This window comes from Colletotrichum phormii (assembly GCF_030913505.1).
Source record: "Colletotrichum phormii strain CBS 102054 chromosome Unknown BDP81scaffold_4, whole genome shotgun sequence".
Taxonomy (NCBI): domain Eukaryota; kingdom Fungi; phylum Ascomycota; class Sordariomycetes; order Glomerellales; family Glomerellaceae; genus Colletotrichum; species Colletotrichum phormii.
The window spans coordinates 2,076,749-2,093,054 of NW_026851446.1; the positions used below are offsets into that span (position 1 = coordinate 2,076,749).

The 16,306-nt window shown below is 54.7% G+C and overlaps 4 protein-coding genes and 1 non-coding gene across 5 annotated transcripts; all 5 read right to left on the bottom strand.

The window, feature by feature from the left end:
• Nucleotides 1–276: 276 nt before the first annotated feature.
• Nucleotides 277–361, bottom strand: BDP81DRAFT_t96. The gene has a single exon. It is a non-coding gene; the product is annotated as a tRNA-Ala (tRNA).
• Nucleotides 362–1,280: 919 nt separating this feature from the next.
• BDP81DRAFT_301583 (heterokaryon incompatibility protein-domain-containing protein) lies at nt 1,281–3,635 on the bottom strand (the record flags this gene model as incomplete). The annotated part of the gene is made up of 1 exon (XM_060583127.1): nt 1,281–3,635. A coding segment is annotated over one exon (2,355 nt), but the record flags the coding sequence as incomplete, so codon positions are not given.
• A 1,973-nt stretch (nt 3,636–5,608) lies between these two features.
• On the bottom strand, nt 5,609–10,114 carry BDP81DRAFT_391289 (SNF2 family domain-containing protein; the record flags this gene model as incomplete). Its single annotated transcript, XM_060587530.1, has 3 exons — nt 5,609–5,836; nt 5,888–9,931; nt 10,025–10,114. 3 exons carry the CDS (start codon nt 10,112–10,114, stop codon nt 5,609–5,611), a joined length of 4,362 nt encoding a protein of 1,453 aa, XP_060449231.1.
• A 1,382-nt stretch (nt 10,115–11,496) lies between these two features.
• On the bottom strand, nt 11,497–13,263 carry BDP81DRAFT_391290 (WD repeat domain-containing protein; the record flags this gene model as incomplete). The annotated part of the gene is made up of 1 exon (XM_060587531.1): nt 11,497–13,263. The coding sequence occupies one exon, from the start codon at nt 13,261–13,263 to the stop codon at nt 11,497–11,499; it is 1,767 nt and encodes a 588-aa protein (XP_060449232.1).
• Nucleotides 13,264–14,224: 961 nt separating this feature from the next.
• Nucleotides 14,225–15,856, bottom strand: BDP81DRAFT_469354 (mandelate racemase/muconate lactonizing protein-like protein; the record flags this gene model as incomplete). The annotated part of the gene is made up of 5 exons (XM_060594521.1): nt 15,380–15,856; nt 15,206–15,315; nt 15,038–15,149; nt 14,656–14,977; nt 14,225–14,614 (listed from the first exon to the last, which is right to left on the bottom strand). The coding sequence occupies exons 1-5, from the start codon at nt 15,553–15,555 to the stop codon at nt 14,225–14,227; spliced, it is 1,110 nt and encodes a 369-aa protein (XP_060449233.1). The 5' UTR covers nt 15,556–15,856.
• Between the last annotated feature and the right edge of the window lie 450 nt (nt 15,857–16,306).

The following is a 16,306-nucleotide window of genomic DNA, read 5'->3' on the forward strand; positions in this document are numbered from 1 at the left end:
TGAGGTAAAATGCAGCCCTAGAGTGTTCCTGTCTTGAATATGTAAGTCCAGCATGAGTACTTGCACGTCTAGCTGGAACCCTATCATATCAGAACGTGAGAATTATCCGTCAAAGCAAAACGAACGAACACACGACAACAACAACACCACGCAAAGAAAGAAAAAACGACGTGGGGAAGGAACTTGGGGAATATGCTGAATAGCCAGCTAGCAATTACACTATTGAAGCAGAAAAATCAAAAGAAAATGGTCGCTTGCGCGATCTATCGGGTGTTGTGGACGATCAGGGGATTGAACCCTGGGCCTCCCGCAGACGCTGAAGGTATGCAAAGCGGGCGCTCTACCACTGAGCTAAACGCCCCGAGGTGTTGGATGAAAGTCAGGCTCTGGTTGGGGCTCAAGTTTGGTGCGTTTTCTTTGGTGGAGTTTGGTCGGGTACTGGGAGGCGAGTTGTTGGGCAGCTGTTTTGGGCGGTCTTGATCCGCGCTGGAATTTTTTTCGTCGGGTTTGCAGCGAATTTTTTATTTGTAGAGTTATTTGCTTTGATTCTGTGTTTGATGTGTGAGTTAAGTTGTGCGGTCTTGTGGTGGTGCAGTATGGGTTGGGGAAGCCTTGGGTGGTTTGACGCACACCTTGAAAGTGCTGCGCCGGGCATGTGAGTTACTTACGAATCCTGAACGACAACTCAAGGCAATGGTCTGTATTTTGGTGCAGGATGTAAATGAGGTGCTTCCTTTGAATTATGCTGCGTTGTTGGTAAAGGCTTACAGCTGTCAATTCTCTCGGAATTGTAGCAGAGTGATTGTTTGTGCCTCGCTTCCTACCTCTTAACTTGTTGTTTGTCATAACTTGCGGCATGTCTATTGGCAAACAACAAACAGTACTAATATTTGTGATTCCATTTAAGAGCAGCTCCAGACCAGAATCCTTCAGTCCAAGCCAGGAATGCAGTCAGTGTTTCGCAGAGAGAAGTCTCCTACAGAATCGAACTGCCCCCTACATCGAGGGAGGCTTTCATTATACAAATCGCTATGAAGCTTTGGTAAACATGTCATGTCCCGTTCTAGAGAGGGAAACATACATCTCGTACATGGGATATCCAGACGCTAATCGCCTTCATCCACCAGAACTCGTGGTCGTCCAACCAACCCCCCTTTTCCTATCAAATACATCCCTGAGTTCGACCTCAGTTCACCAGCCATCTTGACAGAGCTCTCCCCAGTAGCCACATTGTCCTGGGCGGCATTACACATCGCGACGAACCCCTTCTTCCTCTTCTCTTACCCAAGAAGAACCTCGATTCGGTCCCTCGCAACCGCATCCCATACTCTCTGCACAACATGCCCAAGCCCCCTCCGGTAACACACCCCGCCAACCCTCTCCACCCAGAGCACATTGACAAAGTCCACAATCTCGTCCTCGTCCATATTATCCCGGAACGCATCCAGATCAAAGACATGACTCCCTCCCCTCTCGCTCGCCATCGACACGGCCACGAACTCGAGCTTCTCCTCCCCGGTATGGTTCGCCCCCTGCAAGCCCAACCAGCTATCGTGCGCCGTCACCACGCCGCACCACTTGCCCGTCCTCGACCAGATATTCCCCACCGCCAGCGGGACGCCGTACCCCCGTCCCGGCGCAACCAGTCCCGTGCCAGGCCCCGTGTTGTTCCCCGAGTTCACCGCGTTGGCCGCCTTCGCGTCAAGCGGCGCCCCGTTCTTCGCAATGGCGAAGTCGACGTCCAGATACGCCACCGTCGTGCTGAACGAAAGCAGCGTCGCGCTCAGCGAGAAATCCCCAAACGGCGACGTCCCCGCTCCCAATAACCCTTCCGCTCCCCCTCCTCCGCCAGCCATCTCCGCCACAGGCACCGGGTACCGAAACACAACCTCCGGGTCCCCCGCATACCGGAACCCGCCCCCGCTCCTCGACCAGCCAGCAGGCAACGGCACCGTCCTCCGATGCCTCCGATCCCGGTACGCCATCCCGTCATTCGGCAACGGCGTGTACGTCGCCCGGTCCGTGAGCTCATAACTCACCAACCCCCGCAACCGGAACGCATAAGGACTCTTGAACCGCCTCTCGGCGCCCCTCTTGCCCTGATGATGATGCGCCGGCGCCTCCTGGACGTAATCCGCCGCCGCCCGCCAGAGCGTCAAGTCCGCAGGCACACCGTCATAATGCCAACCCAGCCAGCTCCACGACGGCAGCGGATTCATCCCCGTCACGGGCTGCACCATCAACCGCCGCCGCACCATCGCCCTCGGCTGCCACAGCATCGCGACATCCAAAAAGCTCACCGGCATCCCAAACACAAAACCCCCCGCAAACGACCGCGACAGCACCGTCGTGATGCCCCGCAGCGCCCTCGTCGTATCCGACATGAGCGTCACCCGCCGCGCGCTAAACTCCATCGCGATCCGCGCGTACTCGTCCATGTCGGGCCACACGGGGTGCAAATACCCCGTCGCCGCAGGGAACGTCCTCGACAGACACTGGCCCCCGCCGCCGCCGTGCCTCCCCAACCCTCCGCCCTTGAGGATCTTGCTGAACCTGCCGCCGCCCCCCGCCGCGCCCGGTGGCCCCTGCCACGCGTCGCAGTGGCACTCCCACGTCACCGTCTCCTCGAAAACATACACCTTTCGCCGCGAGTACATACCCTCCTGCACCGTCCACGCCCGGCCCGCCCACCGCGACGAGAGCACAAGATCATCATGCTTCTTCCCCGCAGCGCCCCTTGGCGGTGGCGTCCTCCGCAACAGGCCCGTCAACCCGGACTCGGCGTCGCCCGCGGCCGCCACGAGGGTCATGTACGCATTCGCATACACATACGCCATATTCTTAACATACTCCTCCCTCTCCACATCATCATCCTGCACGATACAAAACCGATCGACCCAGAGGTACTTGATCCCCAGCTTCCTCGCCAACCACATGGCATCCAGAATCGTCTGCGGTATATCCGCATCATCCATACTCGCCGTCAGCACCTCCAGATTCTCCCGTAACGTCTCCACGGGACCCCGCGACGAAGGCAGCGGCGGCTCGTAGACGTAGCTGAGCGCGATATACCGATCCGTCGCCCTCGCGCGCACAAGACACCGGTTCACCGAGTCAATCAGCCATATCGGCCGCCACGTATCCGCAGGCGGACCGGAGCAGTGGTCGCCGTGCTCGGCGTTACACGTGTCGAGCCACTCGCGCACCCTGCCGACGGGGTTAAACGCCTTGCTCGCCGTCGAGGCGGACGACGCGCGGCGCGAAGGGAGCGTCGACGACGCGGCTGCGGCCGCGGCCCCTACGCCCGGCGGATGATCCCCTGCGCCGCGCGCCGCGCCCGACCGCGCTGCCGTCCAGGTGCTCATGAGGCGCTCCGTGATGCTCTGCCTTTTCGCGCCGTTGTTGGCGCTGTTGGGGGGTACGCTCTGCTGTCTTCTCGCGTGGCCGTTGACGTTGCTGCGGCCCCCTTCTCCGTGGTACTTTTCGTCCGGCGCGAAGCTCTGTCGCTTTCGTTCCCTTATGCGAGGGCTGTCTCGTAGGCGGGGGCTATCTCTCAGGGGAGGGCTGTCGCGCAGGCTTCTGTCGCTGTCTCTGTCTCTGTCCTGATCTCTGTCGTAGTCCCTGTCCCTGTCCCTGTCCCTGTCCCTTTCTCGATCCCGATCCCGATCCCTATCCAGTGGCGGCGATGGCGGCAGTCCTCCTCCTCCTCCTCCCCGTCGCTTCGGTTCCGGCCCCCGGGATCTATCCCTGTCGCGATCCCTATCCCTTTCTCTATCCCGATCACGATCCCGCAAGTCACGATGCCGTTCCGAACGAATATTTCTCTCCCTGCTTCCTCTCGGCGGCGGCGGAACGTGCTGCTGCGACCGCCTCTGCGGCGGTGGCGTAGGCGTCTCGGGTCTATATCTGCCGCCAGCAGCCGTAGTATCGCCGCGGTGATGCTTCTTGTTGTCGTGGTCGTGGTCGTCACCTGGATCCTCCTCATCCGACATTGAACTGGCCGAACTTTCGTCGTCGGATATAATCTCTACGCCAGCTGGCACATCTCCTTCTCGTCTGGTCGTCCCTGCTGGAGGTGGTGGTGCTGCTGCCGCACCGCTGCTGCGGTCGGCGGACGGACTCGGGTGGTCCATTTGTCTTATAATCTGTCCCCCCCTTTCACCTCACTTTTTTCTCTCTCAAAGCGCAAAGGTTCCCTCTCTTCTCCCCGTTCCGTCGTATGAGAATTGCGCGACTGCTGCAGATGCAAGCTGTAAATTGCAAATTGCAAATTGCGCGGCCCCTAATGCGCTTGCAGCTGCGTTGCGCTCGCCGGGCTAGAGCAGTCGCCCTGCTTTGGTTCCGCAGCAACGGGAATCCGATCTTTGGGGTAAACCTGTTCCTAGTTCCTACTCTGCCTCCCTCACGAAAAGAGGTCTGTTCCTCTTGGCCTTTTTTTGCTATTGCGCCGTGACACTAGTGAAGTGTGGCTCGGTGAGACCGTGCGAAACGGAGGTTTTCTTACGGGAGGGCGCGGGAAGTTCTGATATGCAGGGCAAAGACGAATCACGGGCGTTGCGCTGATGTTGAAAGTCCGATGGACGACGATGATGATGATAATGAGGTGTTCGATTGCTTGCGATGAAATGAGATTAGAGATGGATGAGATGAGATGAGAAGTTCGTGGTGTGTGTGTATTGCGACGAGAACGTGAAAAGATTGGTTTGCGACAGCGTTAGTACGCGCAACGCCACGCAACGTCAGTGAGACTTGACTGCGAAGTGAGAGGTGCTGCTGCGGCGCGCGAGATGAGTGTGTGAGCAGAGAAGGTGAGAGGTGAGAGGTCGAAAAAGGCACCGCCACCCCCGGCCCGACCCAACCTCGATCGTTCTCCCCAGCCCCCTCTATTAAGCCAAATTAACAAGACACATTGGGCATAAAAGTCGATGCTCTTTTTTTTTCCACGATGGATTAAATCAATGGTTGGGCTGTCATAATTTACAGGGCCATTCCCTACCTGATGATCTCCCAACATCTAATTAGCCGAAGCACGTCAATACCCAAAAAGCAATTGACTCATGCAAATGTGGATGGATGACAGCTGAATGCCTGTGTATGTATGTACGGAGTAACCGCACAACGTCAAACATCACGATGGCGGCAACCAGGCAATTAGAATACACATCATGTGTTCAAGTCCATCGTACTCACATCTATTAAAATACATTTGCTTGCTAGTCTAACAAACTTCGCAACGGGTCTCTGCCATCGTCAACCGGGACAGAACCTTCTCCCCCCTTCGTCGCCATCCACCACCATTCAACTAATTCCCTCTGCGGCCTGATTTATGGCCCATGGTATTTGTATCGAGTGCCATTCCCGCCGTTACCTTTACACGTTCCAAAAGCCTCCCAATCCTGTACGCCTTGTAAATGTGCAACAGTCTTTGATGTTTTCGCAGTTGAGTAGACCACCGCGTTGCGTTTGCGTTGGTCGCCTCTCGACTGTATGCCATCGCCATTTTCTTTTTAGCATCAAACCCTCGAATGAAAAAAAAAAAAAAACCTCAAACGTCATTGAACGTCAACTGTGATCACTGAAACGTCGAAAACAATAAACCCCCGTTCGGCTATTCCTTGTCGCTTTGCGCGCCGTTGCTGGCTCCGTTTGCCTCCTTGGCGCCGTTGGAAGCCGAAGAAATCAGCTTGATCCTCGTTGTGGATGTTGCTGGTTGAGGCGTTCCGGCGCTCGCACTTGCACTGGGCGCTACCGAGCCCTCCTTGCCGCCATCGCTTTCCAGCTCCTGCAACTCTGGATGCTTGTCGAGAGCTTTCTGGAGTTCTTCGTGGAAGAATCTCTGCGCCGGAGTTAGTTAATGGTCAAGTATGTAGAGTCAAGATTCACTAACCTGAAGAGTAAGGGAGTCCTGGTACAGAAGCGATGCCTCCTCGTTGTAAGTCTGGCAGTTGCGGAACATGAGGTCGACGTCCTTGCGCATATCGCCGAGGCTGTGGTACTGCTGCTTCTTGATCTTGGTTTCAATCTGCTTCATCGAGATGGGGGCCAGAATGATCAAGTAGTAGTCGGCGTAGTCGCGCTTGGGTGGTAGCGCAAGGAAGGGCCCAATGATGATTCGCTTGCCCGCAACCGACTCGTCATCATCCTCCTCTGGTGGCTCCGGATCATCTACCTCAAGGTTCATGAGTCCGTCGAATAGAGCCCGCGTGTTGGCCTGGAGGAGTTGGCGTTGCTGAGCCGAAACTCGCGGCGTCTCGGACCCAACAGAAACGGACACCGCCTTTGCTCTACCTTGCGGGCCACGACGCTTCTTAGCCGGAGGCTCATCGTCCCCTTCTTCAGCCTTGCGCTTCTCCTGGTTCTTTGCAGCTCCTTTGCCTCGGCCTCTCTTCTTGGGAGTTTCCTCCACCTCCTCAGTACTGGCACGGCTCGCAGGGGGAGAGTCGTCAGCCGCGTTAGACATGCCGGACCTCTTGAGCCTGTTAGTCTCCCGCTTATCTTTGCGGGCTTGCTTTCGTGCTGCTGCCGCCTCTGGTGAGTCGTCATCGTCATCGACAGCCATGAGCCACTGCTCTTCCGTGAGACCGTCATCGTAGCGAACCTTAGTTCGTTCACGAGCTCCACGTCCAAGACTTGTCTCAATCTCCTCCTCAATCGGGTTGCCATCGCCAAGGTAGATATCAGGAAGTTCATCCTCCGCCAGGAGACGAGGCTTGGCGTTTGCTCCAGCTGCCTCGCCATAAGTCTTATCTTGCTTCCGCTCCTCGTCGAGTTTCTGGAAAACGCCAACTTCATCGTCGCTACGAGCGAGGAGCAAATTCAGCTCCTCGTCGTCCATCTCGTCCTGATCTCCAGTTTCCGCCATGTCGGCGGTTTCTAGGAGGGTACGCAACATGGCATCACGATCTGTCTCCGTCGACTTGTTGTCGAAGCGACCGGCTTGGATGACCTTGCCGTCCATGTCGAGCTTGAATCTGGCTCTCTCCAAGATCTTCTCCTCAACCGAGTTGGAACTAATGAGACGAAGAATTCGCACCTCGTTCTTTTGTCCGATACGATGAGCACGATCCTGGGCCTGCAAATCTTGATGAGGATTCCAATCGGAGTCGTAGATGATGACAGTGTCAGCAGTCTGCAAGTTCAGACCAAGACCACCGGCACGAGTCGACAACAAGAACATGAAGTAGTCCGAGTTGGGAGCATTGAACTCGCGCAGCAAATCAGAACGCTCGTCTGACTTGGTCGTACCATCAAGACGAAGATACTTGAGGTTGCGGTATCTGAGGTAGTCCTCCATGATGTCCATGATGGCCGTCATTTGGAAGAACATGAGAACGCGATGGCCCGTTGCCTTGTACTTTGGCAGGATTCTGTCGAGAAGCTCAAACTTGCCGGCTGTTCGCCATAGCAAGTCGTTACTGATGCTCATAGGATTCATGAGATTCTCGACCTCACCAAACACAAACGGATGGTTGCAAAGCTTGCGAAGCTGCATAATCATGTTGCTCAGACCGCGAGCACCAGCTTTGCCACCCTGTCCGTCGCTGACGAGGATCCTGTTGTGCGTGACCATCTGCTTGTAAAGCTTGGATTGCAAGGCAGAGAACTTGCACTTGATGACCTTTTCGGTCTTGTCCGGGAGATCCTTCTCGACATCCTTCTTCAGACGACGAAGCAAGAAAGGACGCAGCACCTTGTGCAGACGACGAATGACGAGAATCTGTTCTTCTTCAGTGAGTTCCATCTTGTCTCCTCCACCAGTGTTGGCAAAAGGTGTGTTGAACCACTCGTCGAAGGTTGTTGCAGACTTGAAAATTGTAGGGAGCGTGAAGTTAAGCATGGCCCACAGTTCAGTAAGGTTGTTCTGAAGCGGTGTACCAGTCAAGATGAGGCGGAATCGGGTGTTGTAGTATTGCTGGATAGTGGTCGTCAACTTGGAGTTCTGGTTCTTCATGCGGTGACCTTCGTCGATGATCATGTGGAACCACTTGATCTTGCTGAGAATTGGTCGATCCTTGATGATGTATTCGTACGTCGTGAGCAGCACCTGGAAACGTCCTTGGCGGATCTTGTCCTGATGCACTTTTCTGGCCAGGGGAGGACCCTTATAGACGATCTTGCTGACGGAAGGCGCCCACTTTTCGAACTCGAGTGTCCAGTTGGTCAAGGTACTGAGAGGCACAATGACCAGGTAGGGGCCGTCCTGCTTCTTGCGCTCAATGAGATACGTGATCAAACTGATGGTCTGGATAGTCTTGCCGAGACCCATCTCGTCGGCAAGAATACCGTTCAGGTTGTTGTTGTACAGAGAAATCATCCACTGCAGACCCTTGACCTGGTATTCCTTGAGCTGACCACCCACTAGCATATCGGCCTGTTCTGTGACCTCTTCCTTGATGCGATGGGCAACAGCGTAGTAGTCGATCTTCCGTCCGCTTGTGTCGTCGTCATCCTCTTCGGGTTCGCTCTCTTCCTCCTCCTCTGGCAACTCCTCCTCGCCAGTCTGCTCCAACAGGGCCTTTCTTTGCTGAGACTTGACGGAAGCAGCGAGCTGACGCAAGAATCCATCAGTCTGCCTAAGAAGATGGGTAATGCGAGTATCCTTGGCCTCGTCGAGCAACTTGAGATAAGCCTCTTCATCGTTAGCCTTAAGAGCCTGCAGACGCTGCTTGGCAGTACGCTCAATCCTCTTCTGCTCTTCCTTTTCAATGTTGTAGTGTTGGGCAAACATGAGCTTGTTGAGCTTGGTGGACTTGTTGCGCTGGCTTGATGCGGTTTGCTGGATCTCGTTCCTGTGTTGCGTAATGGCGGCCAAGAAGTCAATGTGTCTCTTCTTCTCGCGATTCTCCCGGATATCACGCTGCTGCTTCTCAAGCTTCTCTGTGATCCTGGCTTCGCGAACCGTCATCTTCTTCGTGCGGCGGTATCCGGAACGATTGTTCGTCATCGCAAGGTTGTCATAGAACATCATCGAACGGCCAATCTTATCGCGCAGCGCCTTCTGCTTGGCGTACAAGCCTAGGCTCTTCATCTCGATGATGGCCTTAACCTTTGCACTATCATCCAATTCAACATCGTCCTTGGTGGTATCCCAGTGGGCAATGTTTGCCGGGGTGTTTCTGAGCTCGGCGAAGCGATCTCTCATACGGTTGAACACGATCAATTCCCTCTCGTACCGCAGCTGGTCGAAGTCGACACCAGTGGGGAACAATCCCGGAATCAGCTTGCGGTTTTTCCGTTGAGTGTGATCAAAGTGGCTAATCGACTTGCGAATCAGGTTGTTGTCTCCATAAGGAGACTTGACGGTCTTGAACGTCGGTCCTTGAACCTCGGGAGGAGATTCAGACTTGGCTTCGGATCCATTGATACCGGGCTGTGCAGAGTCTCGACCAGTCGTTGCGGGTGTAGATGAAGCTGCCAGTGCAGCAGCCTCAGCGGCGATGGCTTTCCTGCGCTCGCGCTGGGCAAAGATAGCTTGCTGCATCTGCAAAGGGACTCCAGCATTCTTCGTCAACAGCTTGAACGCGTGGATCTGTTGTCTAAGCAAACTCAATTGTTGCGGGTTGAATTGACCAGCACCTGGGCCACTGGGAGGAGCAGCTGTCGAAGGAGAGCCAGCTGCAGCGGCAGCGGCGGCGTTATTTGAGTTGGCTGCAGGAAGCGCCGAGGCGCTGAGCGCGCTTGATGTGGGAGGTTGTGTCGACTGAGGGTGCTGCTGAGCGGCCTGCGAGCCATTGACGGCGCCGTTGGGTCCGCCAGCCTGCTGCATCTGTCGCTGTTGTTGCATCTGTTGCTGTTGCTGCTGATGTTGGAGGAACTGCTGTTGCTTCTGTCGCAGACGCGCCTGTTGTTGGAAGGACAAGACGAACTGCTCCGCCTTGATGTATTCGGGATCAGTGTTTGGGACGCCGCTCTCTCTCATCTGCTTGAATTTCTTGGGTGTGTTAGCATCATAGAATCACATCAAACTTTGACACATGATTGGAGTGCAAAAGGAATGCGGTTATGATGGAGAAAAGGCGCTTACATTGAATATCTCTTGGGCCTGTTGAGGAGTGGTAGCCGCCATGCCGGCGCCAGGGAGCTGGACGGCAGGCGCAGCCTGTACTGAAGCCATGGTGGGCGACGTATGTATTCCGGCAAATCAAATGACTGCGGGAATCTCTAGAGATGCGACGACAATCTCGCGCGCATTATCATGCAAAGGCGTCGTAGGTGTAGACAAGTGGAGCCTTATTGAAGGCTTGTCGCGCTCGGCTCGTCGCGAAATGAGAGACTAGAAGGCTATTGGTGATAAGGACGGTAAAATGCAGCGCGTCGTTATCGAAAATACGGGGTTTGGGGACGGCGACGTGGTTCGGGGACGGCAAGGTAGATGCCGTGGTCGGAACGGAGACACGTCGGTCGCGTGGAATCGAAATCACCGAGATGGCTGATGGAGTTCAGCGGCAGAGGCGATGGACGGGGGACGCGAATGCGGTGCCGCGAAGCGTGGGGGGAAAATGGGTGGAAGGGTGAACAGGACGTGATGCGAAAAACGGGAGTTGGTCGGTTGGGCGCGGCGTCGGTGCGTTACCTCGAGCAAGATGCGCGAGGAAATCGCGTGGAATAGGTTGCTGGACACTTTCCGAGATGGGCGTCGATGCCTGTAGAGGGGGGATGGCGATTTTTCGATGCGCGCGGTGCCGGTTGAGATGGAGAGGTGAGGACAACGACAAGATTCATTGATGGTTGGTGCGGACTCTGTGAAACTGAGTCCCCGTAATTTTCAGCACCGCAACAACTTTGTGCCTGAGGCGTCTACGCTAATCTTCTTATGTACAAGCGAGGGCGCTTGGGCCAGTTCTTTTCCTGGTTTACTGCAGGCAGGCACGACCAGGCAGTGGCCGGCCTGGTCGGCCACTGGTTGGCTTCGGGTACTATCCGGGCCACAAACGCGCCTCAAACCGTGGCCTGCCGCCTGTCAGGTTCATCGGCCACCAAGGAATGCCAGATCCACGCTCCGCTTGGCATCTGTCGTCTTTCGTTTGCAGCAAGGTTGAAGAAAAATTGTTTAGGTCGTCGGCGCATCAGAAGCGCGTCTCTCTCCCCCGTAGACCCGTCCTAGTCTCTCCTCCAAACGCGCGTTGGCTGGATTACCTACCCCGGGCCTGGCCCGGTGAATTGGCCGTGGCGGCCCGCAGGGACGTCCAAACACTGCTGCAAGTGTCAGCTGCTTTGCCTGTCTCCATGTTTGGGGGTTGCTCCCAGCGAAGCTAATCTGATGGAAAGATGAACAAGTGGAGAGATCCTTCAGGAATGCAGCCGAATCGTAGGCTTGCCATTTCCTAGGTGTTTCTCCCCGTACCCATATCCCCCAACTGTAACCCGAATTGATTAGCCAGCACTCGACTGCTCTAAAAAAACAAAACCCGTCCCTTGTCCAGATTTAAACTCATACTCCTGCCATGGTTCCCCACGAAATCATACACCTAGGCCCGACAGCAGCACCGCAACTGCTCACCGCTTGACCTTTTTCTTGTCCGGCTCCCCTTCGTCGTCGCTCACATCCGCGTATTGAGTAACGGGCTGTGTCGTCTGCCACGCAGCAGTAAACATTGGGTCTTTCTTCGCGGCATCAGCATATTTCAGCAGTGCCTCTCTGGGGTCTTCGTGAAGCATTTTCGCAAGAGGGATGTTCTCTGCGATATGCTTTTCGTCCGGCTGATTTCTCATGAACGGCGTTTGCTCCAAGACCGCCGGTCTTCTGGGATCCTTGGATTTGCCGGAAGCCGTGACTCCCGCATTTCTCCGGCCAGCCATCACGCTTCCTGGTGTGATGATAGCATCTCCAGACATGCCTGCTGTCATATCTGTCGTTCGGGATGGATCGTCGTCAATGTGCCTCTTCTTTGGCGCTCGCGACATAACCTCCACGGCACCCCGCATCGACATTGTCGGGCTGTAAAGCACATGTGTCTCGCCATTCGCAGATCCCGTGACAATTTGGTTGATCTTGGGGTGCCAATCGACAGTAATGAGAGGTGCTCCTGGCGTGATTGGCGTGACATGCTCGGCTCTGAGATTTCCGGGGTTAAGGATGTGCAGGTCGCCTGTTGCGGAACCTGTCAAAATGCTTGTCGAGTTGGGGGAGTATCTGATGTTGCTCATCGGGAAGTGATCTGATGTTGACGCATGGTCCACCGTGACAAGAGGCGTCTTGAACTTTCGCGTGTCCCACAACTTGATCGTATTGTCGCCTCCGCGGGTGACGACCATGCGACCGTCAGAAGAGATATCCACACCTCCAGTCCAGGTATCGGCTTTATGGGCGTCCCGAATCTCTGCCGTTGGCCGAGAAAACGGGCTGTTGCCGCTGTACATGACCAGCGAGCCATCCAGTGCGGCTGCGACCAATACGTTGTTACCACCCTGTGCCGGCGCGCCCCAGGCAACCGCAGTCATCCTCGTTCGACCAGCGGATCCCGCCGCCTTGGACTTGAAGACAATCACGTCCCTTTGACTGCGCTTGTTGTTGATATCCCAGATTCTTAGGGTGCTGTCGGTGCCGGCAGTCACACAGAGATTCTTGTCGGTCGGGTGCCAAGTTCCGGTGGTTACTTCGGAGATGTGCCCCTTGGTGTTGTTCATGTCCCTGAGGTACATGTCGCCCTTGACAAATTCGGTCACGATGTCGCCGTCCCTCGACATAATCTTTGCCTGCGGGTGGGCCGATACGCAGAGAAATACGCTTCCAGCGAGAGGATTAAACTCAACATGGTGGATCGGGTGCGACTCGGCATTCGCAGAAGAAGATTTTGCTTCCCATGGATCAACGCTTCGAAATGCTCTCAATGTACTCGGTGTCATGGACGCGAAGTCGTGCAGGTTGATCTTGCAGTCGAGTGAGGCCGATACGAGTCTTCCGCCTGCCGGGTCCAGCGTCACTGTGGTGACTGCTCTTTCGTGCGTTTTCAGGACCAACTCGTGGGAAACTGGGTAGTCGTCGCCATCTTCGGAATCATCCGAGTCGGAGTCGTCGCTGTCACTGTCATTGTCTGAGTCGGACTTCTTGTCTTTGTGATTAGCTTTTGGCGGACCTGCGGATCCCTCAATGGGTGTTCCTGCCGAGGGCTTCTCTGCCACTCTTCGGCTCCGATCGATCTGGGCGGCAATGTTGGCTTCTTTCGTCTTTTTTCCAAACGACGCCGGTAGGAATGCGCGCATGGGGTCGTCTGCGGCCAACTCGGGGCCTTCGACGACAAAGTCCTCGTCGTCGCTGCTCATTGTTGCGGGCTGCTAAGGGATGGGGGGAAAGAAGATGTGTCGGGAGGGAAATCTGGGAAAAGGTAATTGAGGTAAGGTCCCAAATTCTAGGCACGGAGAGACCGAGAACCGCACACCGGATGGGGTGATGTCAGGTAGGAGCACTCGGGCAAGGGTCCTGCTTAACCGAAGGTTTGCTGGCGCCATCCCAAGGTGGTGGTCACAGCGTTCAACGACATTTGCCATGCAGGCACGCAGGATACATCTCCGCTACTGTTCATTTGCTCCAGTGTACGGAGTACCAATAATCTTCCCAAGGTATCGCTTGTGCATTTTACGACTGGCTGCGGGCCGTTCTGCTGGGCTAGGCCTTGTCCGCGATTTCAACCAAAATACGATGTTGTGACGCTTCTTGTCGTTTCAAATATTCAGAAAATACCTCAACTTATTCTCTATAATTGAGCAGTGTTTGTCGAATATCTGGACTTATTCAATGGTGAATAAACTCTAAAGAGAAAGACCTTGAGAGAAAGAGAGAGCTGGAGAGAGTCGAAAATTTGAAGAGCAATGCACTCGTTAGTACAGAGTACACTGGAGCAAATGAATGAGGACCAGCTCTCCATGGCAACGCTTACGACGTCAAGGTATTATTGCCATTCACAAAACACTCGAACAACTCACACAACAACAGAAGGGTATAGACAATTTGAAGAAGCGTTGAGCCATAATATCCCAACAAAAGCACTTATCCAAAGTTTTTCGACGCATGTTGCAAACTTCTCCAATCCACGCTACATTGTAGACTGATCGTGACTGACAAGGTACTTGGTGAGCCACCTGTTTAGATGATAGATCGAGGATGTCTAAAGCTTGGGAGCATGCCTGGCAGCTTGCTTGTTCCCGATCATCACGTTGATCGCGTGCCACCCATCCCTGATCCGATGCAACATCTCATCTCAACACCGCATCCCCGAGCAGTGATCTACCACTCGCGAATCTCTCCTCCAGGGCCGTTAAAGCCAGGCGTAACCCATATGTCACACTTCTTCGAGAGCTCCCGCACCTTCTCCTCGTCAACCTCGATTCCCAGACCCGGACCTCGGAGAATGCCAATATAGCCACCAACCGGGCTCCAAATCTCCGGATTCTTGATGTAGCTCGTCAGGTCCTCGTTGCCAACCATTGCATTATAGTGGATGCCGAGGCTCATCTCCTGGATACAAAAGTTGGGCATCGCCGTGTCGACCTGCACGCTGGCCGCCAGGGAGATGGGACCCGGGGGGCAGTGCGGCGCGACGGAGACGTCGTAGGTCTCGCACATGGCAGCGATGCGGCGGATCTCTGAGATACCTCCCACGTGGGAGATATCGGGCTGGAGGATGTCGATGCACTGCGCCTCCAAAAGGGGCGGACGTCCCAGCGGTGGTACAGCCGCTCGCCGAGGGCGATGGGAATCGTCGTCTTCTGCGAAAGGGCCACGATGCCGCCAATGTTCTCCGAGAGGAGCGGTTCCTCGATGAAGTAAGGTTGGTGAGGCTCCATGAGCTTAGCGAGCTGGCCTGCCATGGCCTTGTGGACTCGACCGTGGTAGTCGACGCCGACATCAAGGCCCATCTTCTTCACTGTCTCCAGTCTATCCACTGACGTCTGGAGAGCAGCTGGGGAGTCGAGCCAGCCGAGGTCCGCGGTGGCATTCATTTTGACACAGGTGAAACCAGCGTCAAGACGCTGTTGCCTTTCCTCATAGTCAGCCTTTTGATCAAGATGGCTCACTAATGAGGGGTGTTCAAATTACGCTTGCAAAGCAACATCGTCAGGACGGTCCCCGCCGATCCAAGCGTAGACCTTGATCTTGTCTCGGACCTTGCCACCAAGAAGCTCGTAGATGGGAACACCCAGCTTACGCCCTGTTTACCCGTCACTACAACCTCCCGCCGCGCTGTATACAGTTGCGTATACTCACCCGTCAGGTCCCAAAGGGCAATGTCACCGCCAGACAAGGCACTCATAAAGACCGCACCGCCGCGGTAGAAGTGCTTGCGCCAGGCTGTCTGCCAGATGTTCTCGATCTCACTGCGAAGCACAACACAATCAGCATGAAAGATCTAGAGTACGGCGCAAAAGACCCTGAACTTACTTGGCATCCATCCCAGTAAACTGGCTCTTGTAAAACTCGAGACATCCTTCGACTGCCTGCGTGTGACCCTCGAGGGTTGCTTCACCCCAACCGTAGTTGCCATCCTCGTCTGTGATCTTGACAAAGAGCCGGCGAGGAGGTACTCGGAAGTACTCTATGCTCTTAATGGGGGCCATTGTGGCTCGTCGACGAGTGAGTAAGTTGAAGTCACTCTAGATGCGTATGTAATCTGAGAATCTGCTGATGTCTGGTATTTCGTTCGTCTGAAGGCGAGTTTACATCCGATGACAACTTCAAGCTGAGATGATCAATGACTGCCGCTTATCTCAAGACTCAGGGTCAAAGAACCACGAGTATCTGGTGTAATTGGAGGACTTGATCTCAAACAATAGACATGAAATATCGTTCGATGTTGCTAGTGCAAGAATCCAACCAAGCTGTTCTGGGTTAACAAACTATTAACACGAGTCAACGAAGTCCTGGCTCTGCCGGAAATGAGATGACAGAAAAGCAATTTAAAGTCTTCAAAATAGAATGGGTGCTCACGATTATTTGAATCCCAGAAGCTTCTAGTCTAAACCCATGTCCTCCATCGATGGATCTCGAAGAGGGGCAGCAACAAGAGCTTCCATTCCATATCCCCCTCACGTTGGTCTCTTCTCAAAATACCTCGTACTATTATGATTGTCAGATCGCGACATCCTGAAGGTTGCGGTTCCATGAGACGGAACCTATATTGGCATAGCGCTCATGCAACACAAGCGCAAAATCCACGCCAGGCCTGCAGCTGTCCCCATAGCAATTGATATCTCGGTCCCACCCCTCTATTGCGAAGAGTGGTCTTTCGAAACTTCCACATGTGATAACCGCCACTTGTAGTATTGGTTAATCAAGACCTTGTTCGTGCATTAGACCCGGCCAAGTAAT